The sequence below is a fragment of the Homalodisca vitripennis genome, chromosome X, assembly GCF_021130785.1.
Source record: "Homalodisca vitripennis isolate AUS2020 chromosome X, UT_GWSS_2.1, whole genome shotgun sequence".
Taxonomy (NCBI): Eukaryota; Metazoa; Arthropoda; class Insecta; order Hemiptera; family Cicadellidae; genus Homalodisca; species Homalodisca vitripennis.
In genome coordinates, this window is record NC_060215.1 from 137,076,962 (window position 1) to 137,096,495 (window position 19,534).

General features: G+C 34.0%; 1 protein-coding gene across 2 annotated transcripts in view; it reads left to right on the top strand.

The window, feature by feature from the left end:
* LOC124369889 (probable chitinase 2) overlaps positions 1–19,534 on the top strand; it is a 31,501-nt gene that overhangs the window by 8,465 nt on the left and 3,502 nt on the right. The window contains exons 1-7 of one of the 2 annotated variants that reach the window (XM_046828033.1): positions 440–604; positions 2,128–2,334; positions 3,851–4,010; positions 4,973–5,069; positions 9,565–9,780; positions 17,182–17,370; positions 18,743–18,868. In XM_046828033.1, the coding sequence (XP_046683989.1) occupies positions 586–604; positions 2,128–2,334; positions 3,851–4,010; positions 4,973–5,069; positions 9,565–9,780; positions 17,182–17,370; positions 18,743–18,868 (1,014 nt within the window). In that variant the 5' untranslated portion in view covers positions 440–585. Of the gene's footprint in view, positions 1–439; positions 605–2,127; positions 2,335–3,850; positions 4,011–4,972; positions 5,070–9,564; positions 9,781–17,181; positions 17,371–18,742; positions 18,869–19,534 lie in introns of those variants that run through there. The other variant, XM_046828031.1, reaches the window with a different exon arrangement.

Consider the following 19,534-nt stretch of genomic DNA (forward strand, 5'->3'; position numbering starts at 1 on the left):
GTGTTATTTTATTTTATCAGATTCGGTGCAACAATTAATGCAACATTGTAAGAAACAACTCTAAACAGTTTGTAACTAACCTTAAACTAACTAACCTTAATTTTTTATGTTATTTAGGGAAGGAAGTAAGGCAATAAATATTAATGAAATATGTTCATTTGATACACTGTCGTGCAACAAGAACTTTTGGCTAGCTCTAAAGCTATTATATTATTTACTTAGCAAAGTAACAAAATCAGGAACAACAAGTGTTTGTTTTGATTCTTATAATAGTTCTGAACAACAAATACAGGTCATAGCACCTATCAGGGTTCTAGATGTTAGCTAGAAATTAAAAAAATAATCTTGACAACAGTACGGTATCAAGTGATAAGATAATGTATAAGAGAGCGTTCAGCGAAAACGATAGTAGTTTTTATTGCATGTCACAGCTGACGGGTCGGACTGCACATTTGTTTACGACAGCTGTTAAGATAATACGCCAATCTAGTAATGCTGGATACAAGAGTAGATGTACAGATTAGGCCAATTTTAATTTGTGTTTAGGTTGAATAACAATGTTGGCTGTGAGATTTAAAACAAAATATGTGTGAAAAACAAACTGGTGAGTACATTTAAAAGTCAACTTGAAAATCATTACCAGGGTTATATTACATTCAAAATTGATACCTTACAGTACTTCAATTTACATTGTGGGATATACCTAGCATTTAAACTGGACTTCTGGACTAAAGGTTTATACATGGCCCTTTTTGTTTTCATACCAACATATTGAAAGGACCCTCCCTTTCTTTTTTTAAACAGTGGTACTGTTATCATAGATAGAACAAATGTTGCCAGAGTCTGATAAGATTCTAATGGATAATTATTCTTCAAACTATGATCTTCTAAAAGCTACCCCTACAGGTGTCAGCTTAAGAGTAAGTATCCTGTATTGGAATTCACAAGACCTTACAAATAAAATTGACTATCTGGTTCTACTTGCTAATAACAACTGTGATACAATTTGTGTTGACCTGAACAATGGATTAAACGGTCTGAAATTATCAACATTACCTTGTCTGGCTATACTACTGCATTTTATTATTCCAGATCTATATAATACATGGTGGCACTTTCATACTTGTTAGAGATAATCTAAAGTATGAAGTTTTTGATAAACAATTCCTTCAGTAGCGCATTGACTTTAAGTTTGAGGTAGCTGCCATGCCGCTTACAGACTTTAAAACCGTTACAGTTTCCTTCTACTGTTCTGAAGCAGGGTAACCTATTTTTATTTATGGATATATTGCGGGGTGTGTTGGCTGTTGTGCATGATTTGAATTTTGACATTGCATTAACCCGCGACATTAATATAAATGTCTTAGTTGCCTCATAAGACATTAATCAGCTCCAGAACCTTGTCAAGTATTTTGGTCTACATACAGCAGTTAACGATATTACCAGACCTAACTCAAATTATGTTGATCGCGGCTCATGTATTAACAGTATCATTACCTTGTTACATCTGGACAGATCGATTGCTAAAATTATTCATGTAGCGGAATCTCTAACCATGATGGAATATATTTTTCTACTTCCCTGGAGAATCTGCATAAGTCTAGCATAGTGCAAACTGGCAATAATTTAACTAGGTATACTCTACTTTTGTTTTATTATGTAGAAGAAGATGTGATATTATGATGATGATGTTTGTTGTATTATAAAGTTGGTTGGAAGCATGTAGTATAAATTTATTTATTACATAATATATAATATATATAAATCTAAACTTATTATAATAAGTTTAGATTTTCTTGACCTATTCTTATGTGTTGTAAATAATGCTATGTATTTAAAATGTAATAGGAACAAAAGTACTACAAATTATTGACACATTCAGGTCAACAATTTCAGGGGGGCATTATTCTGTTGCAGGTCTGACATGTATGAATTGGGAACTATACTGGCTTATCTTTATTTTGTTTAAACTTTAGTTGAGGACTTAACAAATACATATACATATATATAGTTTTATGTTTTGCAGTCAACTAACTTTATGTGTTTGATAACTTTCTAGATACTTGCGTGTTGTGATAGTTATTTTTAAGATCTCATTTACATCTCAAGTTTGTGGTTGTATTTCAGAAGACAGACCCAGCCATGATCGAGTAGTGGCGTGTTATGTCTCGACATGGGCCAGGTATCGCACAGACCGTGGCCAGTTCACCATAGACGACATAGATCCCTCCTTGTGCACACATCTGATCTACGCTTTCGCCGGCCTCGACAATACCACTAGCTCGATAAAGAGTTTGGATCCTTACAACGATCTTGAAGAAAATTATGGTTTAGGTAAGTACAACACCAAGTCTGCTCGATCTTATTTTTTAATTTATGTAAAAAACATTTACATTTACACAGTTTTATGTAGCTAGATTAAATGTAGTTTAAATTATTTTGTTGAACATGCAAGGATTGAGTTGGAGGAGACTCATACACATCAGTTCATATTCCACGGGAAGTTTTACTGACCCAAACTTTTTAAATATTATGTTTTAATGATAGAGATAGAAAGAGTATACCTGTTAAGAGGATAATGTCAGGTAAAGCACTCGACTGGCAATTAGCCAATTAGCATGTGAAGGTGACATGAGTGGTGCAGCAACTGAACACAACTTGTTGTAGATTAACCTTTCTTGCCCGCAGTCTTACCAACAGTCATATCATTCATGAATAGTGCAAAGTTGGTTACAGTTTGAAGCAAAAACATGCATAGTTCATAAATTCCTACACTAAAACATGATTAAGTTTTAATTACTTTATTAAACAAACACTAAAGTGCTAAAGTAACGTTTAAAGTTCAGTTTGAATGCTTATGCAGACCGCGTCTTCCATGACTATTGGTAAGGTTTCCGGTTCACACAGTGTCGAAATATTGCTAACACAATTAAATATTCTTGAGATATTTCAGCTCCATTGTGAGAGTCGTCTTCGGTCAAAAGGTGAAGAAATGATTGAAACAAAGTACTTTGTGAACAGGACAGCTTATAACATTTTAAGTGCTTTAGTCCTAACCATGTTTGCATCATGACCGTTATCGTTAACAGTTTGGTCTGACCCTGTTGTTGAATGAATGAATTGATTTTATTTCCCAAATATATGTACAATATTACAATCCAAACTGTACAATTAACTTCTAAATTTTTATTACATTACCGAACGGAGTTTGAAATGAGAACAAAGAATAAACATCATAAGAAATAATCATCATATAATAAACATCATAAAAATAACATCATGTATAAAACATTGTCCTCGGGAAATGAGCCTGCATGGGCTATGATGCCTGTGCGCAGACTCGAGTTGCTCACGCCTGAAGAAATAACGGACTGGATATAAATTTAAAAAAATGAATATAAAATATAATACAAAATAATACACTATTATATACCACATTCATACATACACACACATACATATATACATATACATGCATACACATACATACGTGAATATGGAATGAATATATTAAAAGGAAAAAAACCGTGTAATTTTAATAGTACCTGTTTTAAAGAATTGAATATTACTAGTTTTAAAAACATTTACATATTAACAACAAGGTTAAATAAGCAGGGTCACCGCAGATTATAATGGGGTAGTGATAATGAATAATGATGGGATGATGGGATGGATGTTCTGATAGATTGTGTTGAGCAAAAGCGGTTGACAATTTAATATTTATCTACAACTGTTAGCTAAACCTTTGCGTTAATACCTGCTATGCAAATCTGGCTGTTATACCCATATCTGTCCCCCTTGCCTCCGGAGGGGACCTTTCACACGTTTACATTAAAATGCCTGCTTTTAGGTTCCTATAAAAAGATGGCAGCTTTGAGGAAGAAATATCCACACCTGACAGTGAGTGTAGCCATAGGAGGGTGGAATGAGGGATCTGTCAACTACTCTGTGTTGGCTGCCGATGCTGACCGCCGTAAACTCTTCGTTGAGAGTGTAGTTAACTTTATGAGGTAAACAACCAATAAACGTAACAGCTATTTAACAATTTACAAACTAACATGTATTAATGTTTCACAGTTTTAGTGACATTTAAAATTAGAAATAGTGATTTGGCATTCTAGCCCTTTCTCACACTCGATGTAGATGGTAACATGTATAGGGTTAGAAACAATTTGTGTGGTATTATGGTAGTTCTAGAATCTCTCCCTTTTAGTTTGTTGGCAGAGTTTTAGTATTGTGAGTTTTAAAATTTGCCTATCTTAGAATGTGAATGAGTAACTCAATCAAGAAGTAAAGAAGCAAGAGAAATTCATGAGCAACTGAAGTTCTGTTAACTACAAATCACAGATTCATAAAATTTATTTTTACCAGGCTGATAATTTTTTATACAATACACTCATAATTGTAATAAAAGAATTTACTTTCTGTCAGAAATACAATTAACCACATAAATATCAAAACTGCAATCATACGAGTGCAAAAGAGGACAATAAAATAAAGATATAAAGAGCAAATGTTAAAAAAATATGCTGTACTGTTTGGGTTTCAAATTTGTAATTATTTACATTTTTACGTTCTTCCCTTATTCGTACCATGAATTTTGTAAGTAAATAATCCATGGATTATTTCATAATAAGTGGAAATTATGAAAATTGTTGGTGTTTTTCAGAATAAGTACTCTAAAAAGTTGATGAGGATTTAATGTTAAAAATAGTTCATGTTTCTTAATTATTACTACTCAAAAAGATTCTTAAAGAGAGTAGGTTTTGGTTCAGATAGATATTATGAACTACGAGTATATATTATTTTTTTGGTTTTCATTTATCGATCATTTTTTCAGGAAGATAGGGAAATATATGTTAGAAGAAGATGTAATTAATTTTGCTCTAAGTTATAGGACACACTATCTAAATGTAAATTATTAAAGCAAAATGGGATGAAGATTAAACTAATTTTTTTTCTTTTCATTCAGGACACATGGATTTAATGGATTTGATTTGGACTGGGAATTCCCTGCCAAGAGAGGTGGAGCTCCGGAAGACAAGGAAAATTTTGTTGCTTTGGTGAAGGTAAGCATGAAACTGCATGAAATGAACAATGTCAGTCATCTAAAGTGAGGTTGGACTATTAAGTCCTTTCTTCCACAGAACCTCAATGCAGTTAGCCTTGACACAAACTGTCTTCCTTAAGATAGTAGACATTTAAGTCACTATTTCCAGAGGTCAAGGAAACCATGGGATAAATACAAGCAATGCAAGTTTTACACTGCATTTAGCTGCTGACAGGTTCGACTGTATGACTCATCGGCATACCAATTATTTTGATGCATCCGGCTGGAAGATAAATATAAGCAAGGATTGCATTACACCATACATAGTACCTGTTTCTTGTACAAATTTTGATTTTACATCTATGACTCCTTGGGAATAACAGTTAATTTTCCAGTCATTCACTGGGAAAGTTAATAAGAAGAAAATATTGTATTAAACACGTAGTGGCGGACACCCTAAATAACATCATATGTATGTCTATATGACACTTTGACATCTATATGACTAAATATTTATCTGTGGAGTCACATGGAGATGAAATCATTGATTTTGTCATATTAGAAAATGTATAGTTATTAATTATATTAAGTTTAAAATGTTTACAACTGCTGCAAGAGTCTATAACATATTTAGTATATATTTTGTAAGAAAGGTAGTAAGACTCTCAAAACTCCATTGAAACCCCATATACAGTGTGTAAAAAAGTCCTGCACAGGCTTGATAATTCCCAAACGATTACAGGTAAAGTAATAAATCTTGGTACTGCACCTATAAATGTATTTTTTGAAGTAACTACCATATTTTTGTCATGTCAGGGGGATGGCCCGCAAGGAGTCAGAAGGAAATCTTAAATGAGATCATAAGTTGAGTAGTACATCAAATTAAAGGTCTTTATTAGTAGAATACAATGCTGCAAATTCGACCTCAAAGGGTTCACTCTTTAAAAAATTATGTTGGTGTAAAGTTTGAAACATTTACAATGTAGGTCCTGTTCTAGATGGTTTAATATTCTTGTCTTGGCTCAAGTTGTGAAAGTTAAACTTAGTAAATGAATACTGAACTTATGAAATAGTTTTTATTTTCTAGTTTTTTCCTTGGTCTAGAAGAAGTTCGGAAAAAAAATTAATGTAAGCATAGCTCAACATGGGAAATTGTTTTAAAGTGTAATGTAAGATGCATATCAAGTGAAGTCCAAAGCCCAACCTAAAAATAAGAATTTTCTATTATAATAACTGATACCAGGTTTTCCCTTTAGCATTTATCTCTGCTAAACAACCCTTTTATAATGATGTACATCTTGAGCTAAGCTTACACTAAAAACTCCTTGTAGACCATTCTCCATTGGATATCTCCTACCTTAAAAACTATTTCTTAAGTCCAGTATTAAAAATGTACCAAGTTTTATTGCTTTACCTGTAATCGAATGGGAGTTACCAAGCCAGTGAGGGACTTTTTTACACCCTGTATAAGCAGCCAGTGCTTTCTTAAAATGCTTCTATTCTTTATATCTCTCAAAGTGACCAAGTTGTTTAAGTAAGAAGTTTTCCTCACGTAGCAACCAAATAAATACATAAATATTGATTTAGATGAGAATACACACAGCTAGCATGTTGAATCCTGATACTTAGGAGCTTTATCAGGATAACAATGATGTAGATTCATAATTTAACAATTTGATTAGAACTCCCTTAATTTTTATTATAAACATATCTATAAATAATCGGGCTGAAATCAAGTTAATAATAAATATAAATATGGAACTAGCAATTATCTGCTAGTTGCATATCAATACATCTTTCTTACTTTAAGTTGGGAATTTTGATTATGGCTTGAATCCAGTTAAGAGGTATTCCTGGAGAGAATTGCCTCTCATGCAAGATTGGGAAAAGTCCCAAAACTTTCTTTTCTTACTTTCTTTTTTTGTGATTATATTTGCTAGGTAATTCACATTACCCTTATGGAAACATAAAATATAAGGACATTGTCACATAAGTTATGAGAACAAAATATATAATGCCAAATAAAAAATTTTTACTAAATAAAATCCATTTGATCTACATTTTCTAAACATGCGTGAAACCTCTTATGTTGACCTCAAACTCATCATGGGAAGCTCAAACTAACTCAGTAATTTCTAAACTATCTAAGGCTTGTTTTCTGTTACGTAAATTACAAAACTGTGTTGGTAGAAATATGTTGCTCTCTTCTTATTTCAGTGACTTTCACTCACACTTACTTTATGCCTCAATGCTCTGGGGTAACAGTAGGGGTGCCAGTCAAGTTTTTGCGTGGCAAAGAAAGGCAGTAAGAATTTTAGCCAATTTGGGTTATCAAGATGATTGTAAACAATGCTTTATTGACTACAATATAATGACTGTTCCTGGCATTTTCATATTTCAAAATGTAATATATGTAAAGGAGAATTTTGAAGACTATCTGCTTTGATGAAATTCATGATTATGACACTAGGGGAGCTCGGGATATTGTTGCACCTTCCTCTAGACTTAGGAAAACATTAGTTAGCCATAAATATTTACAAATTAAATGTTTTAACAAATTACCTCAAACGTTTAGAAGCTTAGAACTTCAACCATTTGCAGCTAAACTGTCGAACTGGCTTATAAGTAAGGCATTTTATTCCCTTGAAGAATTTTTTGCTACGAATTGTTACCTTCCTTAGGCCTGGAATGGAGTTGTTGATTAGTTGTAATTTAATTCATTGTTTCAACTATTTATTTTGTTATGTATTTACTAATACTACAGTTACATTTTTTTAAATTGACAAATACACTGTACGAATTAGTTCAATATATTATATCAGTTAATGACATTCAAATAAACTAAGTAGCCTTATAACATTTTTATTTATTATATTAGTTGTATTGACGTTGTCTATAGCAATTGTAATATTGACAAATGACAATAAAGATATTCTGATTCTGACCCAAAATCTGGTATGGGTTTAACACTTTGACTGCAACAGATGCCCGAGTGCGCGTGTTGTCTTATTAGACTACTCAGGATACAGTTGCAGTGAAGGTGTTAACCTTGATTTAGGTAAACCAGGATGTTATTGATAATTTCTTTGACCTTTCCATAAGATACGTTACGTTTTGTTTTTACTAAGAACTATATCAACTATCTGAAATAATTAATTAAATACATATTGACATTATTGCTTTTTTATATTTAAGGATATGCAGAAATGTATCTTGAAAGCATCTGCTGTGTAATTTTTACATAGTAAAACTTGAGCCCAATCGTAGAGATAGCTTGGTAGGTTATTTGCAGAACAATTAAAAGCACTGATCCAAATATAAAGGCTTAAGATCGTTGTGATTAGAAATAAAGGCGATGTAGTTTTGTGGGATATATCACTTGTTATCACTTGATCTATACGTCTATAGTCTTCCAGATCTAGCTAGGCAGTTTCATTATAGTTGATCCAACCTATAGATTTCCACTGTTATCATGGTATCTTACTTCAGTGTAAGTAAAGCTTTTGTGACTTTGAGCTTCACTGGAATGACACTTTGTTAATGAAATGGAGGGAATTACTAGTTCTTCTAAAAGTGTTTAAATTAAAAGTGTGCCAGGCCATTCTGGAACTGGATTTTTTCAAAACGGAATGTTCTGAGCTCAAAAATAGTACCGTGAGACGGTTCCAGTTCCAGGCGTTCCGTCCCGACATAGTACATACTACATTCTGAAACACTTCGATAATTATATCTGGAATTTTAGGTATTCTACTACAACAGTATTTTAACTGTATTTATAAATAAATTAAAAACACAATGAGGCTGATCAGGCAATACATAATAAATATCTCTTTTGATGTACAGCATCATTAAAGTTAATGGTTGCATTCATGATCAGCAATTCAAACATTAAATCTCTCTCTCGTGAAAGTTACTGTCAGTATAGGTAATCAAAGAAAACTAAACAAATCAACCAAAAAAAAGCATTAAAAAAATATGATATTTCAAATGAGAACAATATTTCTTAAATACTTAAAATTCTATTGAACATATACTATTCTATACTTAAAACATATTGAGACTTTTTTATCACAAATAAACAAATATGTTTATGAATCTCTATTAATGAAAATTTGTTAGGGATTACCTAACGACCACTATTAATTCTAAATTAGCAGTCCCTCCATTCTAAAAGTCCTAACAGTCCAGCTCAGCGACAAGCTGCAACTTGAAATATCGTCATCTAGATCGGAACCGAATCGTTTTCACATCCTAGTTGGTCCTTTCAACCAGAACTTCTTGTCATGTTTAGGAAACCGTTCTATCAGAACTAGGAGTTGTAAATGAACATTCCAATTCTTTGAACACATCGATGAAATTGTATAGGATACTTCTCTTTATGTGTATCTCCCTATAGATAAGAGATACAATCATAAATACTGCCTATTCCTTGTTGGTGGTTATATAACTTAATTTATAGTAAAGTGGTATTGTAGTTAAGTATGAGGAGTTAAATGAGTCAAACGTTGTTAAAGGAATTGCACACATCACTAAAACCCGAGGGATGGAGTCTGACCGCCGCTCTAGGAGCTGGGAAGGATACTATGGAAGTTGCATACGACCTGTCTCAACTAAACCAGTACTTGGACCACATACATCTCATGTGTTATGACTATCACGGCAAATGGGATAGCCAAACCGGTGCCAATGCACCTTTACACTCTGCCGACCCTAACGATGTCAACACTGTGGTAAGAAAGACCTTTAGCTCTAGACCTGCTAGTTGATATTCTCTGTATTGACAGGCCTATTTTTGCGGATTACATGTCAAAAATTCATAAATATGGATTTAAAAAAATCCTTTTTCATTGTGTTAGATTGACATTTATTTGCTCTAAAGAGTTAAGCTTTAAAAATGAGTTTTGAATTAAGTTTGAAGTCATCAGAGGTCAGTACATACACACGAGACTATAGGCAGAAATAACTGCCAAACTGGGCGACAGAACGGTAGTTTATAAACACTTTTCTCAGGCAGGTGTTTATTTTGCAGCCTACCACTCAGTTTATATACAATACAATACAAATTATCTTTATTGACATAAACATGGAGTACAGTCATGGCGTAAAGAGTTTTTTAAAACTTGAGTTGCGTGGTCATCAGTGAGAAGGTCTTCCTATCTGCAGGCATTCTTCAACAGAGTAGAACTCCTTGTCCAACAGCCAGTCAAGAAAGAGCTTCTTTAAAGTTCCTGTTGCTTTTTTGTTCTTTCAGCGTTGGTGGAAGGATGTTGAAGAGTCTAGCCCCGATATAGGACGGTTTTTGTGCAGTCAGGTGATGTGCTGGGAGTCTGTAGTTAGCTCTGTTCCTAGTGTTATAAGGATGTGTATCCAAGAATTGGACGAGTCCTTTGTTTAACTGCATAGGTTATTACCTCACCGATGTACAGGTTGGCAACTGTCTGCAGTTTCAGTCTCTTAAAACACCCCTCTACAAGAGTCCCGAAAACCCAATTCAGCCATTATTCTTATTGCCTTTTTTTGAAGGAGCAGTACCCTGTGTAGATTTCGCAGAGATGAAAACCCCCATACAGTCAGCCCATAGCGCATTTGGGACTCAAATAGTGCAAAGTAAGCTGTTCTTGAGGTTTCTGTGTTGCTGATTTGTTTTGAGTCGCTTAATTACATATAGGGCAGTGCTAAGTTTTTTGCACAGTTGGTCTACGTGGGGTTTCCAATTGAGGTAACTGTCTAGAGTTATCCCAAGGTATTTAGCCTCTTTGTATGTTGAGACATTGGGTAGCTCGAGGGCACTCCTTCTTTGTGGGCCAAAGAAAAGCTGCTGTGTCTTCTCTTCGTTCAGAACAAGGTCATTTTCCTGACTATACTGTTTGGCTATACCGGCAGCAATGTAAGGCTTTAATTTCCAGCTCTTTAACATTCTTGTGCGACACAAGGAGGGCAGTGTCGTCAGCGTAGAGGAATATTTCACAGTTGTCCTGTAGCGTGGATACGATGTCATTAGTGTATAAAATAAATAGTACAGGGGCCAAGCACAGATCCCTGTGGGAACTCCTCTTGTTATCTGTGCTTGTGTAGATCTAAATTTTTGACACCTATTGTTGACTACTTGAGTTATTTCAGTCATTTGTCTTCTTCCACTGAGGTAGCTCTGGAACCACTGATGTGCTATTCCTCTTATTCCTAGAGCTTTCAGTTTGTCTAGGAGATGTTTGTGGCTCAGGCTGTCAAAAAGCTTTTACTAAAGTCAAGTAAGATACCTGTTGTTGTGGCCCCTTCTTCAGATGCATCAATGATAGTTTCCACTAAATCAATTATGGCTGTAATGGTGGACTTGCCTCTCCTAAAGCCATGTTTGGCGGTTGGTTAGAAGACTGTTGTTTTCTAGATGAGTAAGCAACCTACTGAGTACTACTTTTTCAAAAATTTTGGATAGGGTACATATGAGAGATATAGGTCTGTAGTTGCTGGTCAGAGAGGTGGGTCCTTTCTTGTACTTTGGATAAACTAAAGAGTGTTTAAGCTGAGAGAGAAAAATGCCTTGTTGGAAAGATTTGTTTTTTACGTCAATTATCGGGGTTATCACTTCAATTTTGCAGTGTTTCAGGATCGTTGATGAGACCTCATCTATCCCAGAAGATGGTTTTTGATTTTAAAAATGATATTGTTTTGTCTATCTCCATTCTATTTGTTGGTCTAAAGCCCTCTTCAAGAGACCACAAACTCACTCTCATGGATTGTGGGGGGTATTTTCAAAGGTGCTTGTTGGGAGTTTGATAGAACTTGTTCTGCAGCATTAGCAAAGAAGTGATTTCATGTGTTCAGCTATTTTTTGGGGGTCTGTTATTGTTGAGCCTTCTATGTCAATAAGATTTTATATAATTTTTTTGAGATTTATTGCTGTAGCGGTTATTGTTTATTATTTGCCAGACTGCTCTGGTTTGGTTCTCTGCATTGGCAATGTAGTGGATTGCAGTTCCTTTTTAAGGTTCTTCAGTAGGAGATCATATTCCTTCTTCCTGTCGTTAGCTTGTTTTTTATTTTCCACTGTGCTCATCAGGATTGATTTATTTAGAGCTGCAGTATATGCTCCTTTTAACCTCATCAGTTCAAGCTCTTGTTCTTGGTTTGTATTGATATTTTTTCTCTTTGATCTTCTTGAGTTTACAATGGGACAAGCTGTATCGAGTGCTTCACTTACGGTCTTGTTAAATTCTGTATATGCCTGGTCTGTATCCTGCTTGTTTAAGACAGCTTCCCAAGTTTCACGTGCTAGAATTCTTTTTAGTTTTTTGTAGGTTTCGAGCATTGAAGTACCTTCGTGATGTTCTTGGTATTACAGCTTTATTAGGTTCCAGGTTTATTTTGCATATCTGCCCCGTGTGGTCTGATAGGCTTGAGTGAAAAACTGCAGTGTCAATCTCCTCTGTTGGCATCAGGTTTGTTGCGATTATATCTATTGATGTTTCTGAGTGAGAGGTGATCCTTGTTGGTGGTAAAGGAATCCTGACGATACCATGGCTCATGAGAACTTCATTCAGGAGTTTATTGTCGTCTCCGTCAACCAGGCAGTCCAACATTTATGTCCCCAGTTATGATAATTGGACTTTTTCCAGGTAGGGATGTCGTCAAGTATGTTGTACAAGTTATCAAGGGCCATCTCGAGATTATGGTAAAATAGGAGGTCTGTATATACCTAGGATATATAGTTTCTGAGTGTTTGGTTTTGATTTTTATGAGTTGCGTTTCACAAACAAGTTCTATTTGTTTTCCTGTGATGTCGATGCAGAAATTTCATTGCCTAGGTTTTTATTGGCATAGATAGCAACTCCACCTTTTCTATGCTCAAGTCTTGAGAATCCCCCAATATAGTCATAATTATCAAGTCGGGTGTTTATAAGTTTTTCCTTAGAAAGACCATGTTTTGTTAGTACAACTATGGTGGGATCAGTGAGTTCGTGGTTTAGCCTATCAATTTTACTCCCAAGGCCATTGATATTTTGGTGGAAAATTGTGATCTTGGCTGGCAGAGCTAAGGGCTTTTTCTTAGATTTTGTTATGTTGTTGCCAGTGATTTGGTTGAGGGTCCTAAAAAAAAAAGAGTTTGGGTGTTGCTGGTATCTGCTTGGGGTGAGATCAAGGTACTTTTAAAGGTTGGGGTTTTCAGAGTGACTAATCGAGGCTGATAATCTTTCCTTGTGTTGGATATTTATGTCTTTGAAGTAATCTATATGCTTTATGAAAAAGTCATCCAAGGTTTCCTGGTCGCCTCGTATTCTTGCTGTCATAGGTGGAAGTCTCGCTTTTTGAGTCATTTTTTTAAAAGGAGTTTGGCTGTCTCTCCTTGTATTTTCTTGTGTCAAGATGTCAGCATCACATTTCTGTTTTAACATCATCTACCTGTAAGTCTATTTTCTACATTGGCGGGTTCTGCAAGCCGAGCTTTGTTTTTGGTTACTTGGAGAGATACACTGAAATGGTTTCTTTCCTTCCCAGTTGGTTTTTTTTTCTTGCTTAGGTTGTAGTTCTTAGAACGAGGAAAACTCTCTGCAATGGTGTACTTTGTGTGACTGGTGGTGGTGTAGCAGGGTTTGTTTGTTCACCTTGTTTGTGCAGTTCTTCTTGCAAAGTTTCCACAGAGCGTTCTAGTTGGTCTTGTCGAGTTTTAAGCTGAGCCAGCTCAGTAATTAGAGAGGCACAGTAGTTGGGAACGTAAAATTCGGAGTCATTTGTTTGTGTTTCTGAAGTGCTAGTAGGTTTTTGGTGTCTGAGCTAGGTCCATTTTGTCATCTTGGTTTAGTTTCAGCTTATTTATCATTCCACCTAATTGCTTGATTTTATTTGCTGAGTCACGTAATAGTTTTTCTCTTTCATTATCTTGTTCTTCAAAAGTTCGCATCATTTCAATTCTTAACTGGTCTTTCCTTCTCTAATTGGAGTTCTACTTCATTTAGTGTTTCAACCAGTGAAGCATTTCGGGAGAGCAAGATTTCCTTGTCATTTTCAAGCTCTTCAATTTTTGCTTCAGCAAGGTTCACCTCAGCAAAATTATTGTCTCTGAAATCTTGGCATTTTTAAGGAAGAGAATTGTTGCTTCATATCATGTAGTTCTTGCTTTAATTTATCATTTTCTAACAGTAAAGCAATTTCCAGCTTCCGCAGCAAGTGTGAGCATGTCTGTGTTTGCAAACAAGTTGTTTTCAGTTAGACTGTGCTCTAATTCTTCTTTTAATGAATTATTTACTAGACCAGTACTGTTCACAGTTAGCTTTTGTGTTTTGGGGGTGGAGCAGCGAAGTTTTTCATTTATATTAGTAGTAGGTTGGAAAAGTTCTTCACCGGTGCCTTGGAAGACTTCCTCTGCTCTGATGGTGGTGCACGGTCTATGTGAAGTATAATGGTTGATTTAGGGTTGTTTAGTATTGGGAGATTATTCATAAACTTGATTAGAGTTTCGAGAGGAGGATTTTGGTTAGAGATGGAGGAGAGATATATCACAGTTTCTGCATTTCCAGTTTGATATCTCTTCTTTTATAAGTTTTGTAATTTTTTTTCTGTCAGATTCACACAACCACCATGGTACCAGAAGTTGCAGGTGCCTGTGCATAGAATGCTGGAGTATTTTACCCCAGTACCACATTCCCCACAGGGGTAATTTTGTACCTTTGTTTTGGCATTATCTGGTAATGAAAATTAAATAAGTTTTTAATGACTTTGGCTGGTTGTCTGTCAAAATTCTTGAAGTCAGATGGCTTAAAATAAAAAATGAAATCAGTTTTAAATGACTTTGGCTGGTTGTCTGTCAAAAATTCTTGAAGTCAGATAGCTTAAATAAAAATTAAATCAGTTTTAATGACTTTTGGCTGGTTGTCCTGTCAAAATTCTTGAAGTCAGATGGCTTAAAATAAAAATGAAATCAGTTTTTAATGACTTTGGCTGGTTGTCTGTCAAAAACTCTTGAAGTCAGGGTTTTAGAATTTGAAAAAGCAGAAAAATATATGTGTGCTTGGTTAAAATATGTTTGATATAAGTGTAACCAAGTATAAAGTAAACATTTTAAATTTGCAAAGAAATCAATTTGTAATCAGTGGTGGGAAAATGTGATGGTTGCTCTAGACCAAGTATTCAGTGTTGTTTAATACAAGAGGCTGATGTAAGGCAGGTGTCTGGTTGCACTGTCAGCAGCAGCAGGTCAGCGGTCTTGATGTGTGACACAGTTGTTGCTCTTACACAGCTTGATTAATGAGTGGTGAATATACGTCACTGATAGGTTGAGTTGGCTCTTGACTGTGACGTCATATGATTGGACATATTGGACACATTGACATATTGGAAATATAAACCAATGTGTCCAAGGTGCAAAAACTTAGTTGGAATGCTTTCTGGTTTCACGTGCATTTTATAGCGTTAACAAGTTTTTGAAATTTGACTGGGGACCATCCATATAGAAAATTAATTCCTGTACTGGATATAACTGACAAGGAATGAATAAGGATTAGTGAATACATTGTTGTTATTTCGATTGTGACTTGTATGGTGCGAGTGTACATATTTTAGATTTAACACTGAAATTTTCTAAACAATGTACATTGTTAATGTAAGCAAATTGTTTTGATTTTACCGCAAAATATATTAGTTATTAAATGTACAAGCATCAATTGCCTCCCATGTATTTTCCGTACCCGATATCTCTTACATTGCCATTTGTGGAAGTATACAAGTCAAAATTACTGCAAATATATTGTATACTATGCTGTATAAATAGGTGAACACAATTGTATATATTAATTTTGTTTTGAGTTGAACTGCGTAGCTATTTCTTTATGTATCATCTTACCTGACTTCTTCGTTTATTTTGAGATTGAAGAACACTTGGCTACAAATTTTATCTTAAACTTCTACCGCAATCACAAAACGTACAATAATTTGCGTATGGTAATACAATCAATACAATACAATCAATAAAATCCAATCATACAGATGACCGTGACTTACTTTGTTTTATGAGTAATATCTTACTTTCTTCACATTTAAAGTTTGAATCGGTTTTTGGTAGTGAAGCCATATTATGTAGGCCAAATAAAGGTGAAATCGATTTTTTTGGAAAATATTTTCCTATGTTAAATTCATAGCACTTTAAGATAACTTCCCTGAATACAAAGAAAGAAGAAAAAATATTTTATCACTCCACTTGAAGTTACAGTTGTTTAAAGTAGTAAATTTTTGCAATTTTGTAATCAGGCCCAATTAAAATGGCTGAAGATAAAAATATGAAATTTTTACAGCATGTTCAGAAGTTACAGATTCAGGGAGTGATATGTTTTCCATTTATTGAATAAATTTCATTAAGACAAATTTTAGTTTCTTTTTAAGAATTATATTTAATTAAAAACAAAATAAAACTTCCTAAAGTCTTGAAATGCCATTCCATGAAGCTATGACCTACTTGACATACAAATTTCACAATTTTTTAATTTTTATCTTCAGCCGTTTTTATTTAGACCTGATTACAAAATTGCCTAAGTTTTACACTTTAAATGACTTTAATTTTACTTGAGTAATGTAAGCAATGGATTTTTACTTTTTTATATTCAGGGAAGTTATCTTAAAATGCTATGAATTTAACATATAAACTTTTAATAAAATTTCGATGCAGTGTTAACTGGATATCTTCAGAGAGTAATAAGTCTGATTTAGAATTGTCCATAACATCATAACTTTATACTCAGAGGTGATCTCTTTTTTGTAAAAATATTTGTATAGTGGGTATTAATCCATTCATTACCAATTAAAATTCAAATATTGTATAAATACCCTTACAACAAAATTTTTCATTTTACGATGTAAATTGATGTCTGGTTGCTTTAATAATTAAAAATATTAAACTATAAATCAACAGATAAAACTATAAACAACATTATCGGTAATTACGCCAATGCTAACTGATGACAGCAATATACGTCATTGGTAACCAATAGGTTAATTGAAAGTAAACTTAGCACGCCAACCTGTAGATGTCTTTAGTAAAAACATTTTGATGAAGCCTTTTTCCGTGTGCACTATATTTGAAATAGTGATTGTGTTTTCCTTGCATGTCAAATATAATACAACTATTTATTGTTTACAATTTGCAGGAGTACAGTGTTAAGTACATGCTAGAGCATGGCATAGAGCCACACAAACTCGTGTTGGGCCTGCCGATGTACGGTCGCACATTTATCCACAAGGATGAGCTTGTAAGCGAGAAGTTGGGAACACCTTCCATGAGCACTGCCTTCAGTGGACCATACACCAAGGAGGATGGCTTCATGGGCTACAATGAGGTATTCAATTCACTTACACATGAAAATGTATTTATTTTAACTGTCATTCTGTTTTATACTCAATGATACTCATTTATTACTGGTAAAGATTAATTACATGGCAATTTGTCATACATTGTCACATTGAAAACACATCATTGTACACTTCAATGTTAAGAACAATGCAATCCTCCAGTTCGTCAAGCTCTTTAAAAGAAGCAATATATTTAATAAATAAAAAATCAATTTATTTATTCTTCTTCCAACGGCAACCGCCAGTTTACAGTAGCTTAGGAAAAGACACAAATTAAAACAAATCAATTAATGAATCAAAAACTAATTACAACACAGATAAAAGAATTTCCTAAGATCAACAATAATTGTTTAATTCATGATTAATCCCAAAAAAAACATCCACTTCATAAAATGGGCGTTTCAAAAGGAAAAAGCCAAGTTGTCTTTTGGAAATACCAAATGGCAGTGATCGTTATCTATTTCGCAGTGCGTTCCATAATTTTGGTCTAAGAGATAATGTTGCTAATGAATATTGTTTGGAAGTCAGTTTTTTGGTTACAATATTGTTTTGCTCCCCTCGTGTTATATTGGTGGATGTTTTGATATGTTACTTTGTTTGACGTAGTCATATTTAATACTAGAGCAGTCATAATTTAAAGAAAACGCATTATTAGACGACTAGGACATTCATATATAGGACACATATATATATATATATATATATATATATATATATATATATATATTGTATCTGGTAAAATGGTATACCATTGAAAACTTTCAGTGTGGAATTTTAATTAATTTTTAATCATATTTACCATTTCAAGGGTGATTTTGGGAGTTGTTATGAGATTCCTTTTTAAAATTGTAATATTTTTTACTTAAAAATAAAAAAAAATACTTTCTTGTACTTTGCACACTATGTATTATTGTCTAGCTAGGAAATAATGGAGGAGAAAGTGTGATTTGCTGCTAACTTCTTTAGGCAGCTGGTAAGCGATTCATCTGATCAATTGCGTGCAGAGTCTCGCCTACTTTACTGTAGTTCCCACTTTGACTTAGTAGGATTCTCGAATTAGTAATTACCAATTGCTTTTGAATCAAACATTAATTAGTTCAAATTTTGGAGGCTAATGCTCTAAAGAGGTTATTAAAGAAAAACCTGTTAAATAAATTATTTTGGCTTTAATAGTTCATCCTGTAAGTTTGTAATTCACGTATAACCTTCCAGAGTAATAAAATTGAATTTAATATATAGTGAACAAGAATCAAAACAAAAGATGAATATACTGTAAAATACCATGTAGTAGTGGATTGTATTTGTGTTTTAGGTAGCCACCTTTTACACTCTAATACAACATTTGATTTGTGATTATAGATTTGTGAGGAGCTCCAGAATAATACAAGCTGGAAGAGGTTATGGGACGAGTCTTCTCTAACACCTTTTGCCGTCAATGGTAATAAGGTGATTGTGTACGATGACGAAGAGAGTCTGAAGTACAAGGTTAGTTTGGTCTCTTAGAAAAATTAAAAAGATTTTGGATGCAACAGATGATTTATTGAGTGCTCAGGACAACTCGTGATCCGATGATTAGAGATTGATAACTGTAACAATAATACCAAGGCCAGACTATAATACAGACCAGAATGCTGCCCCCATCATCATTCGCTACGTTACACTATCCGTCCGGCTGGCCGTATACTTCTCATGTGTTAATCTCAGCTGATTGATTATAAGTGCATAAATTATATGTTATTACTTGTCTGCTACAAACTCCTTTGCTGTATAAAGATTTAAAAGTATGTGTGTCACTTTAAAATCTAATGTTAAAATAAATATAACTTATTTCTATAAACAAGTAACTCTTAAAAAGGCAAAATTTTCTCTAGAAAGTATGGCATTTAATTATATTTAATTACAAAAGAAATACTATAAAATATTAACATTACGAGGCCGAGCACTCGCTTATTCCTGTTGAATGAAACGGAGCGGTTGGACGGGTCTTGTTATGTCAATATAAAGACTCCAGTCTGTATTATAATCTGGCTTTGACAGCCCAACATTTTTATGTAGACTAGAATCATGTTACAATGTTGTTATTTAAGGCAGCTTGAAAAGTAGAAGTGTAGACGGCTTTGAATGTCCAAGGTACAATAAGTGGGTCAGGCC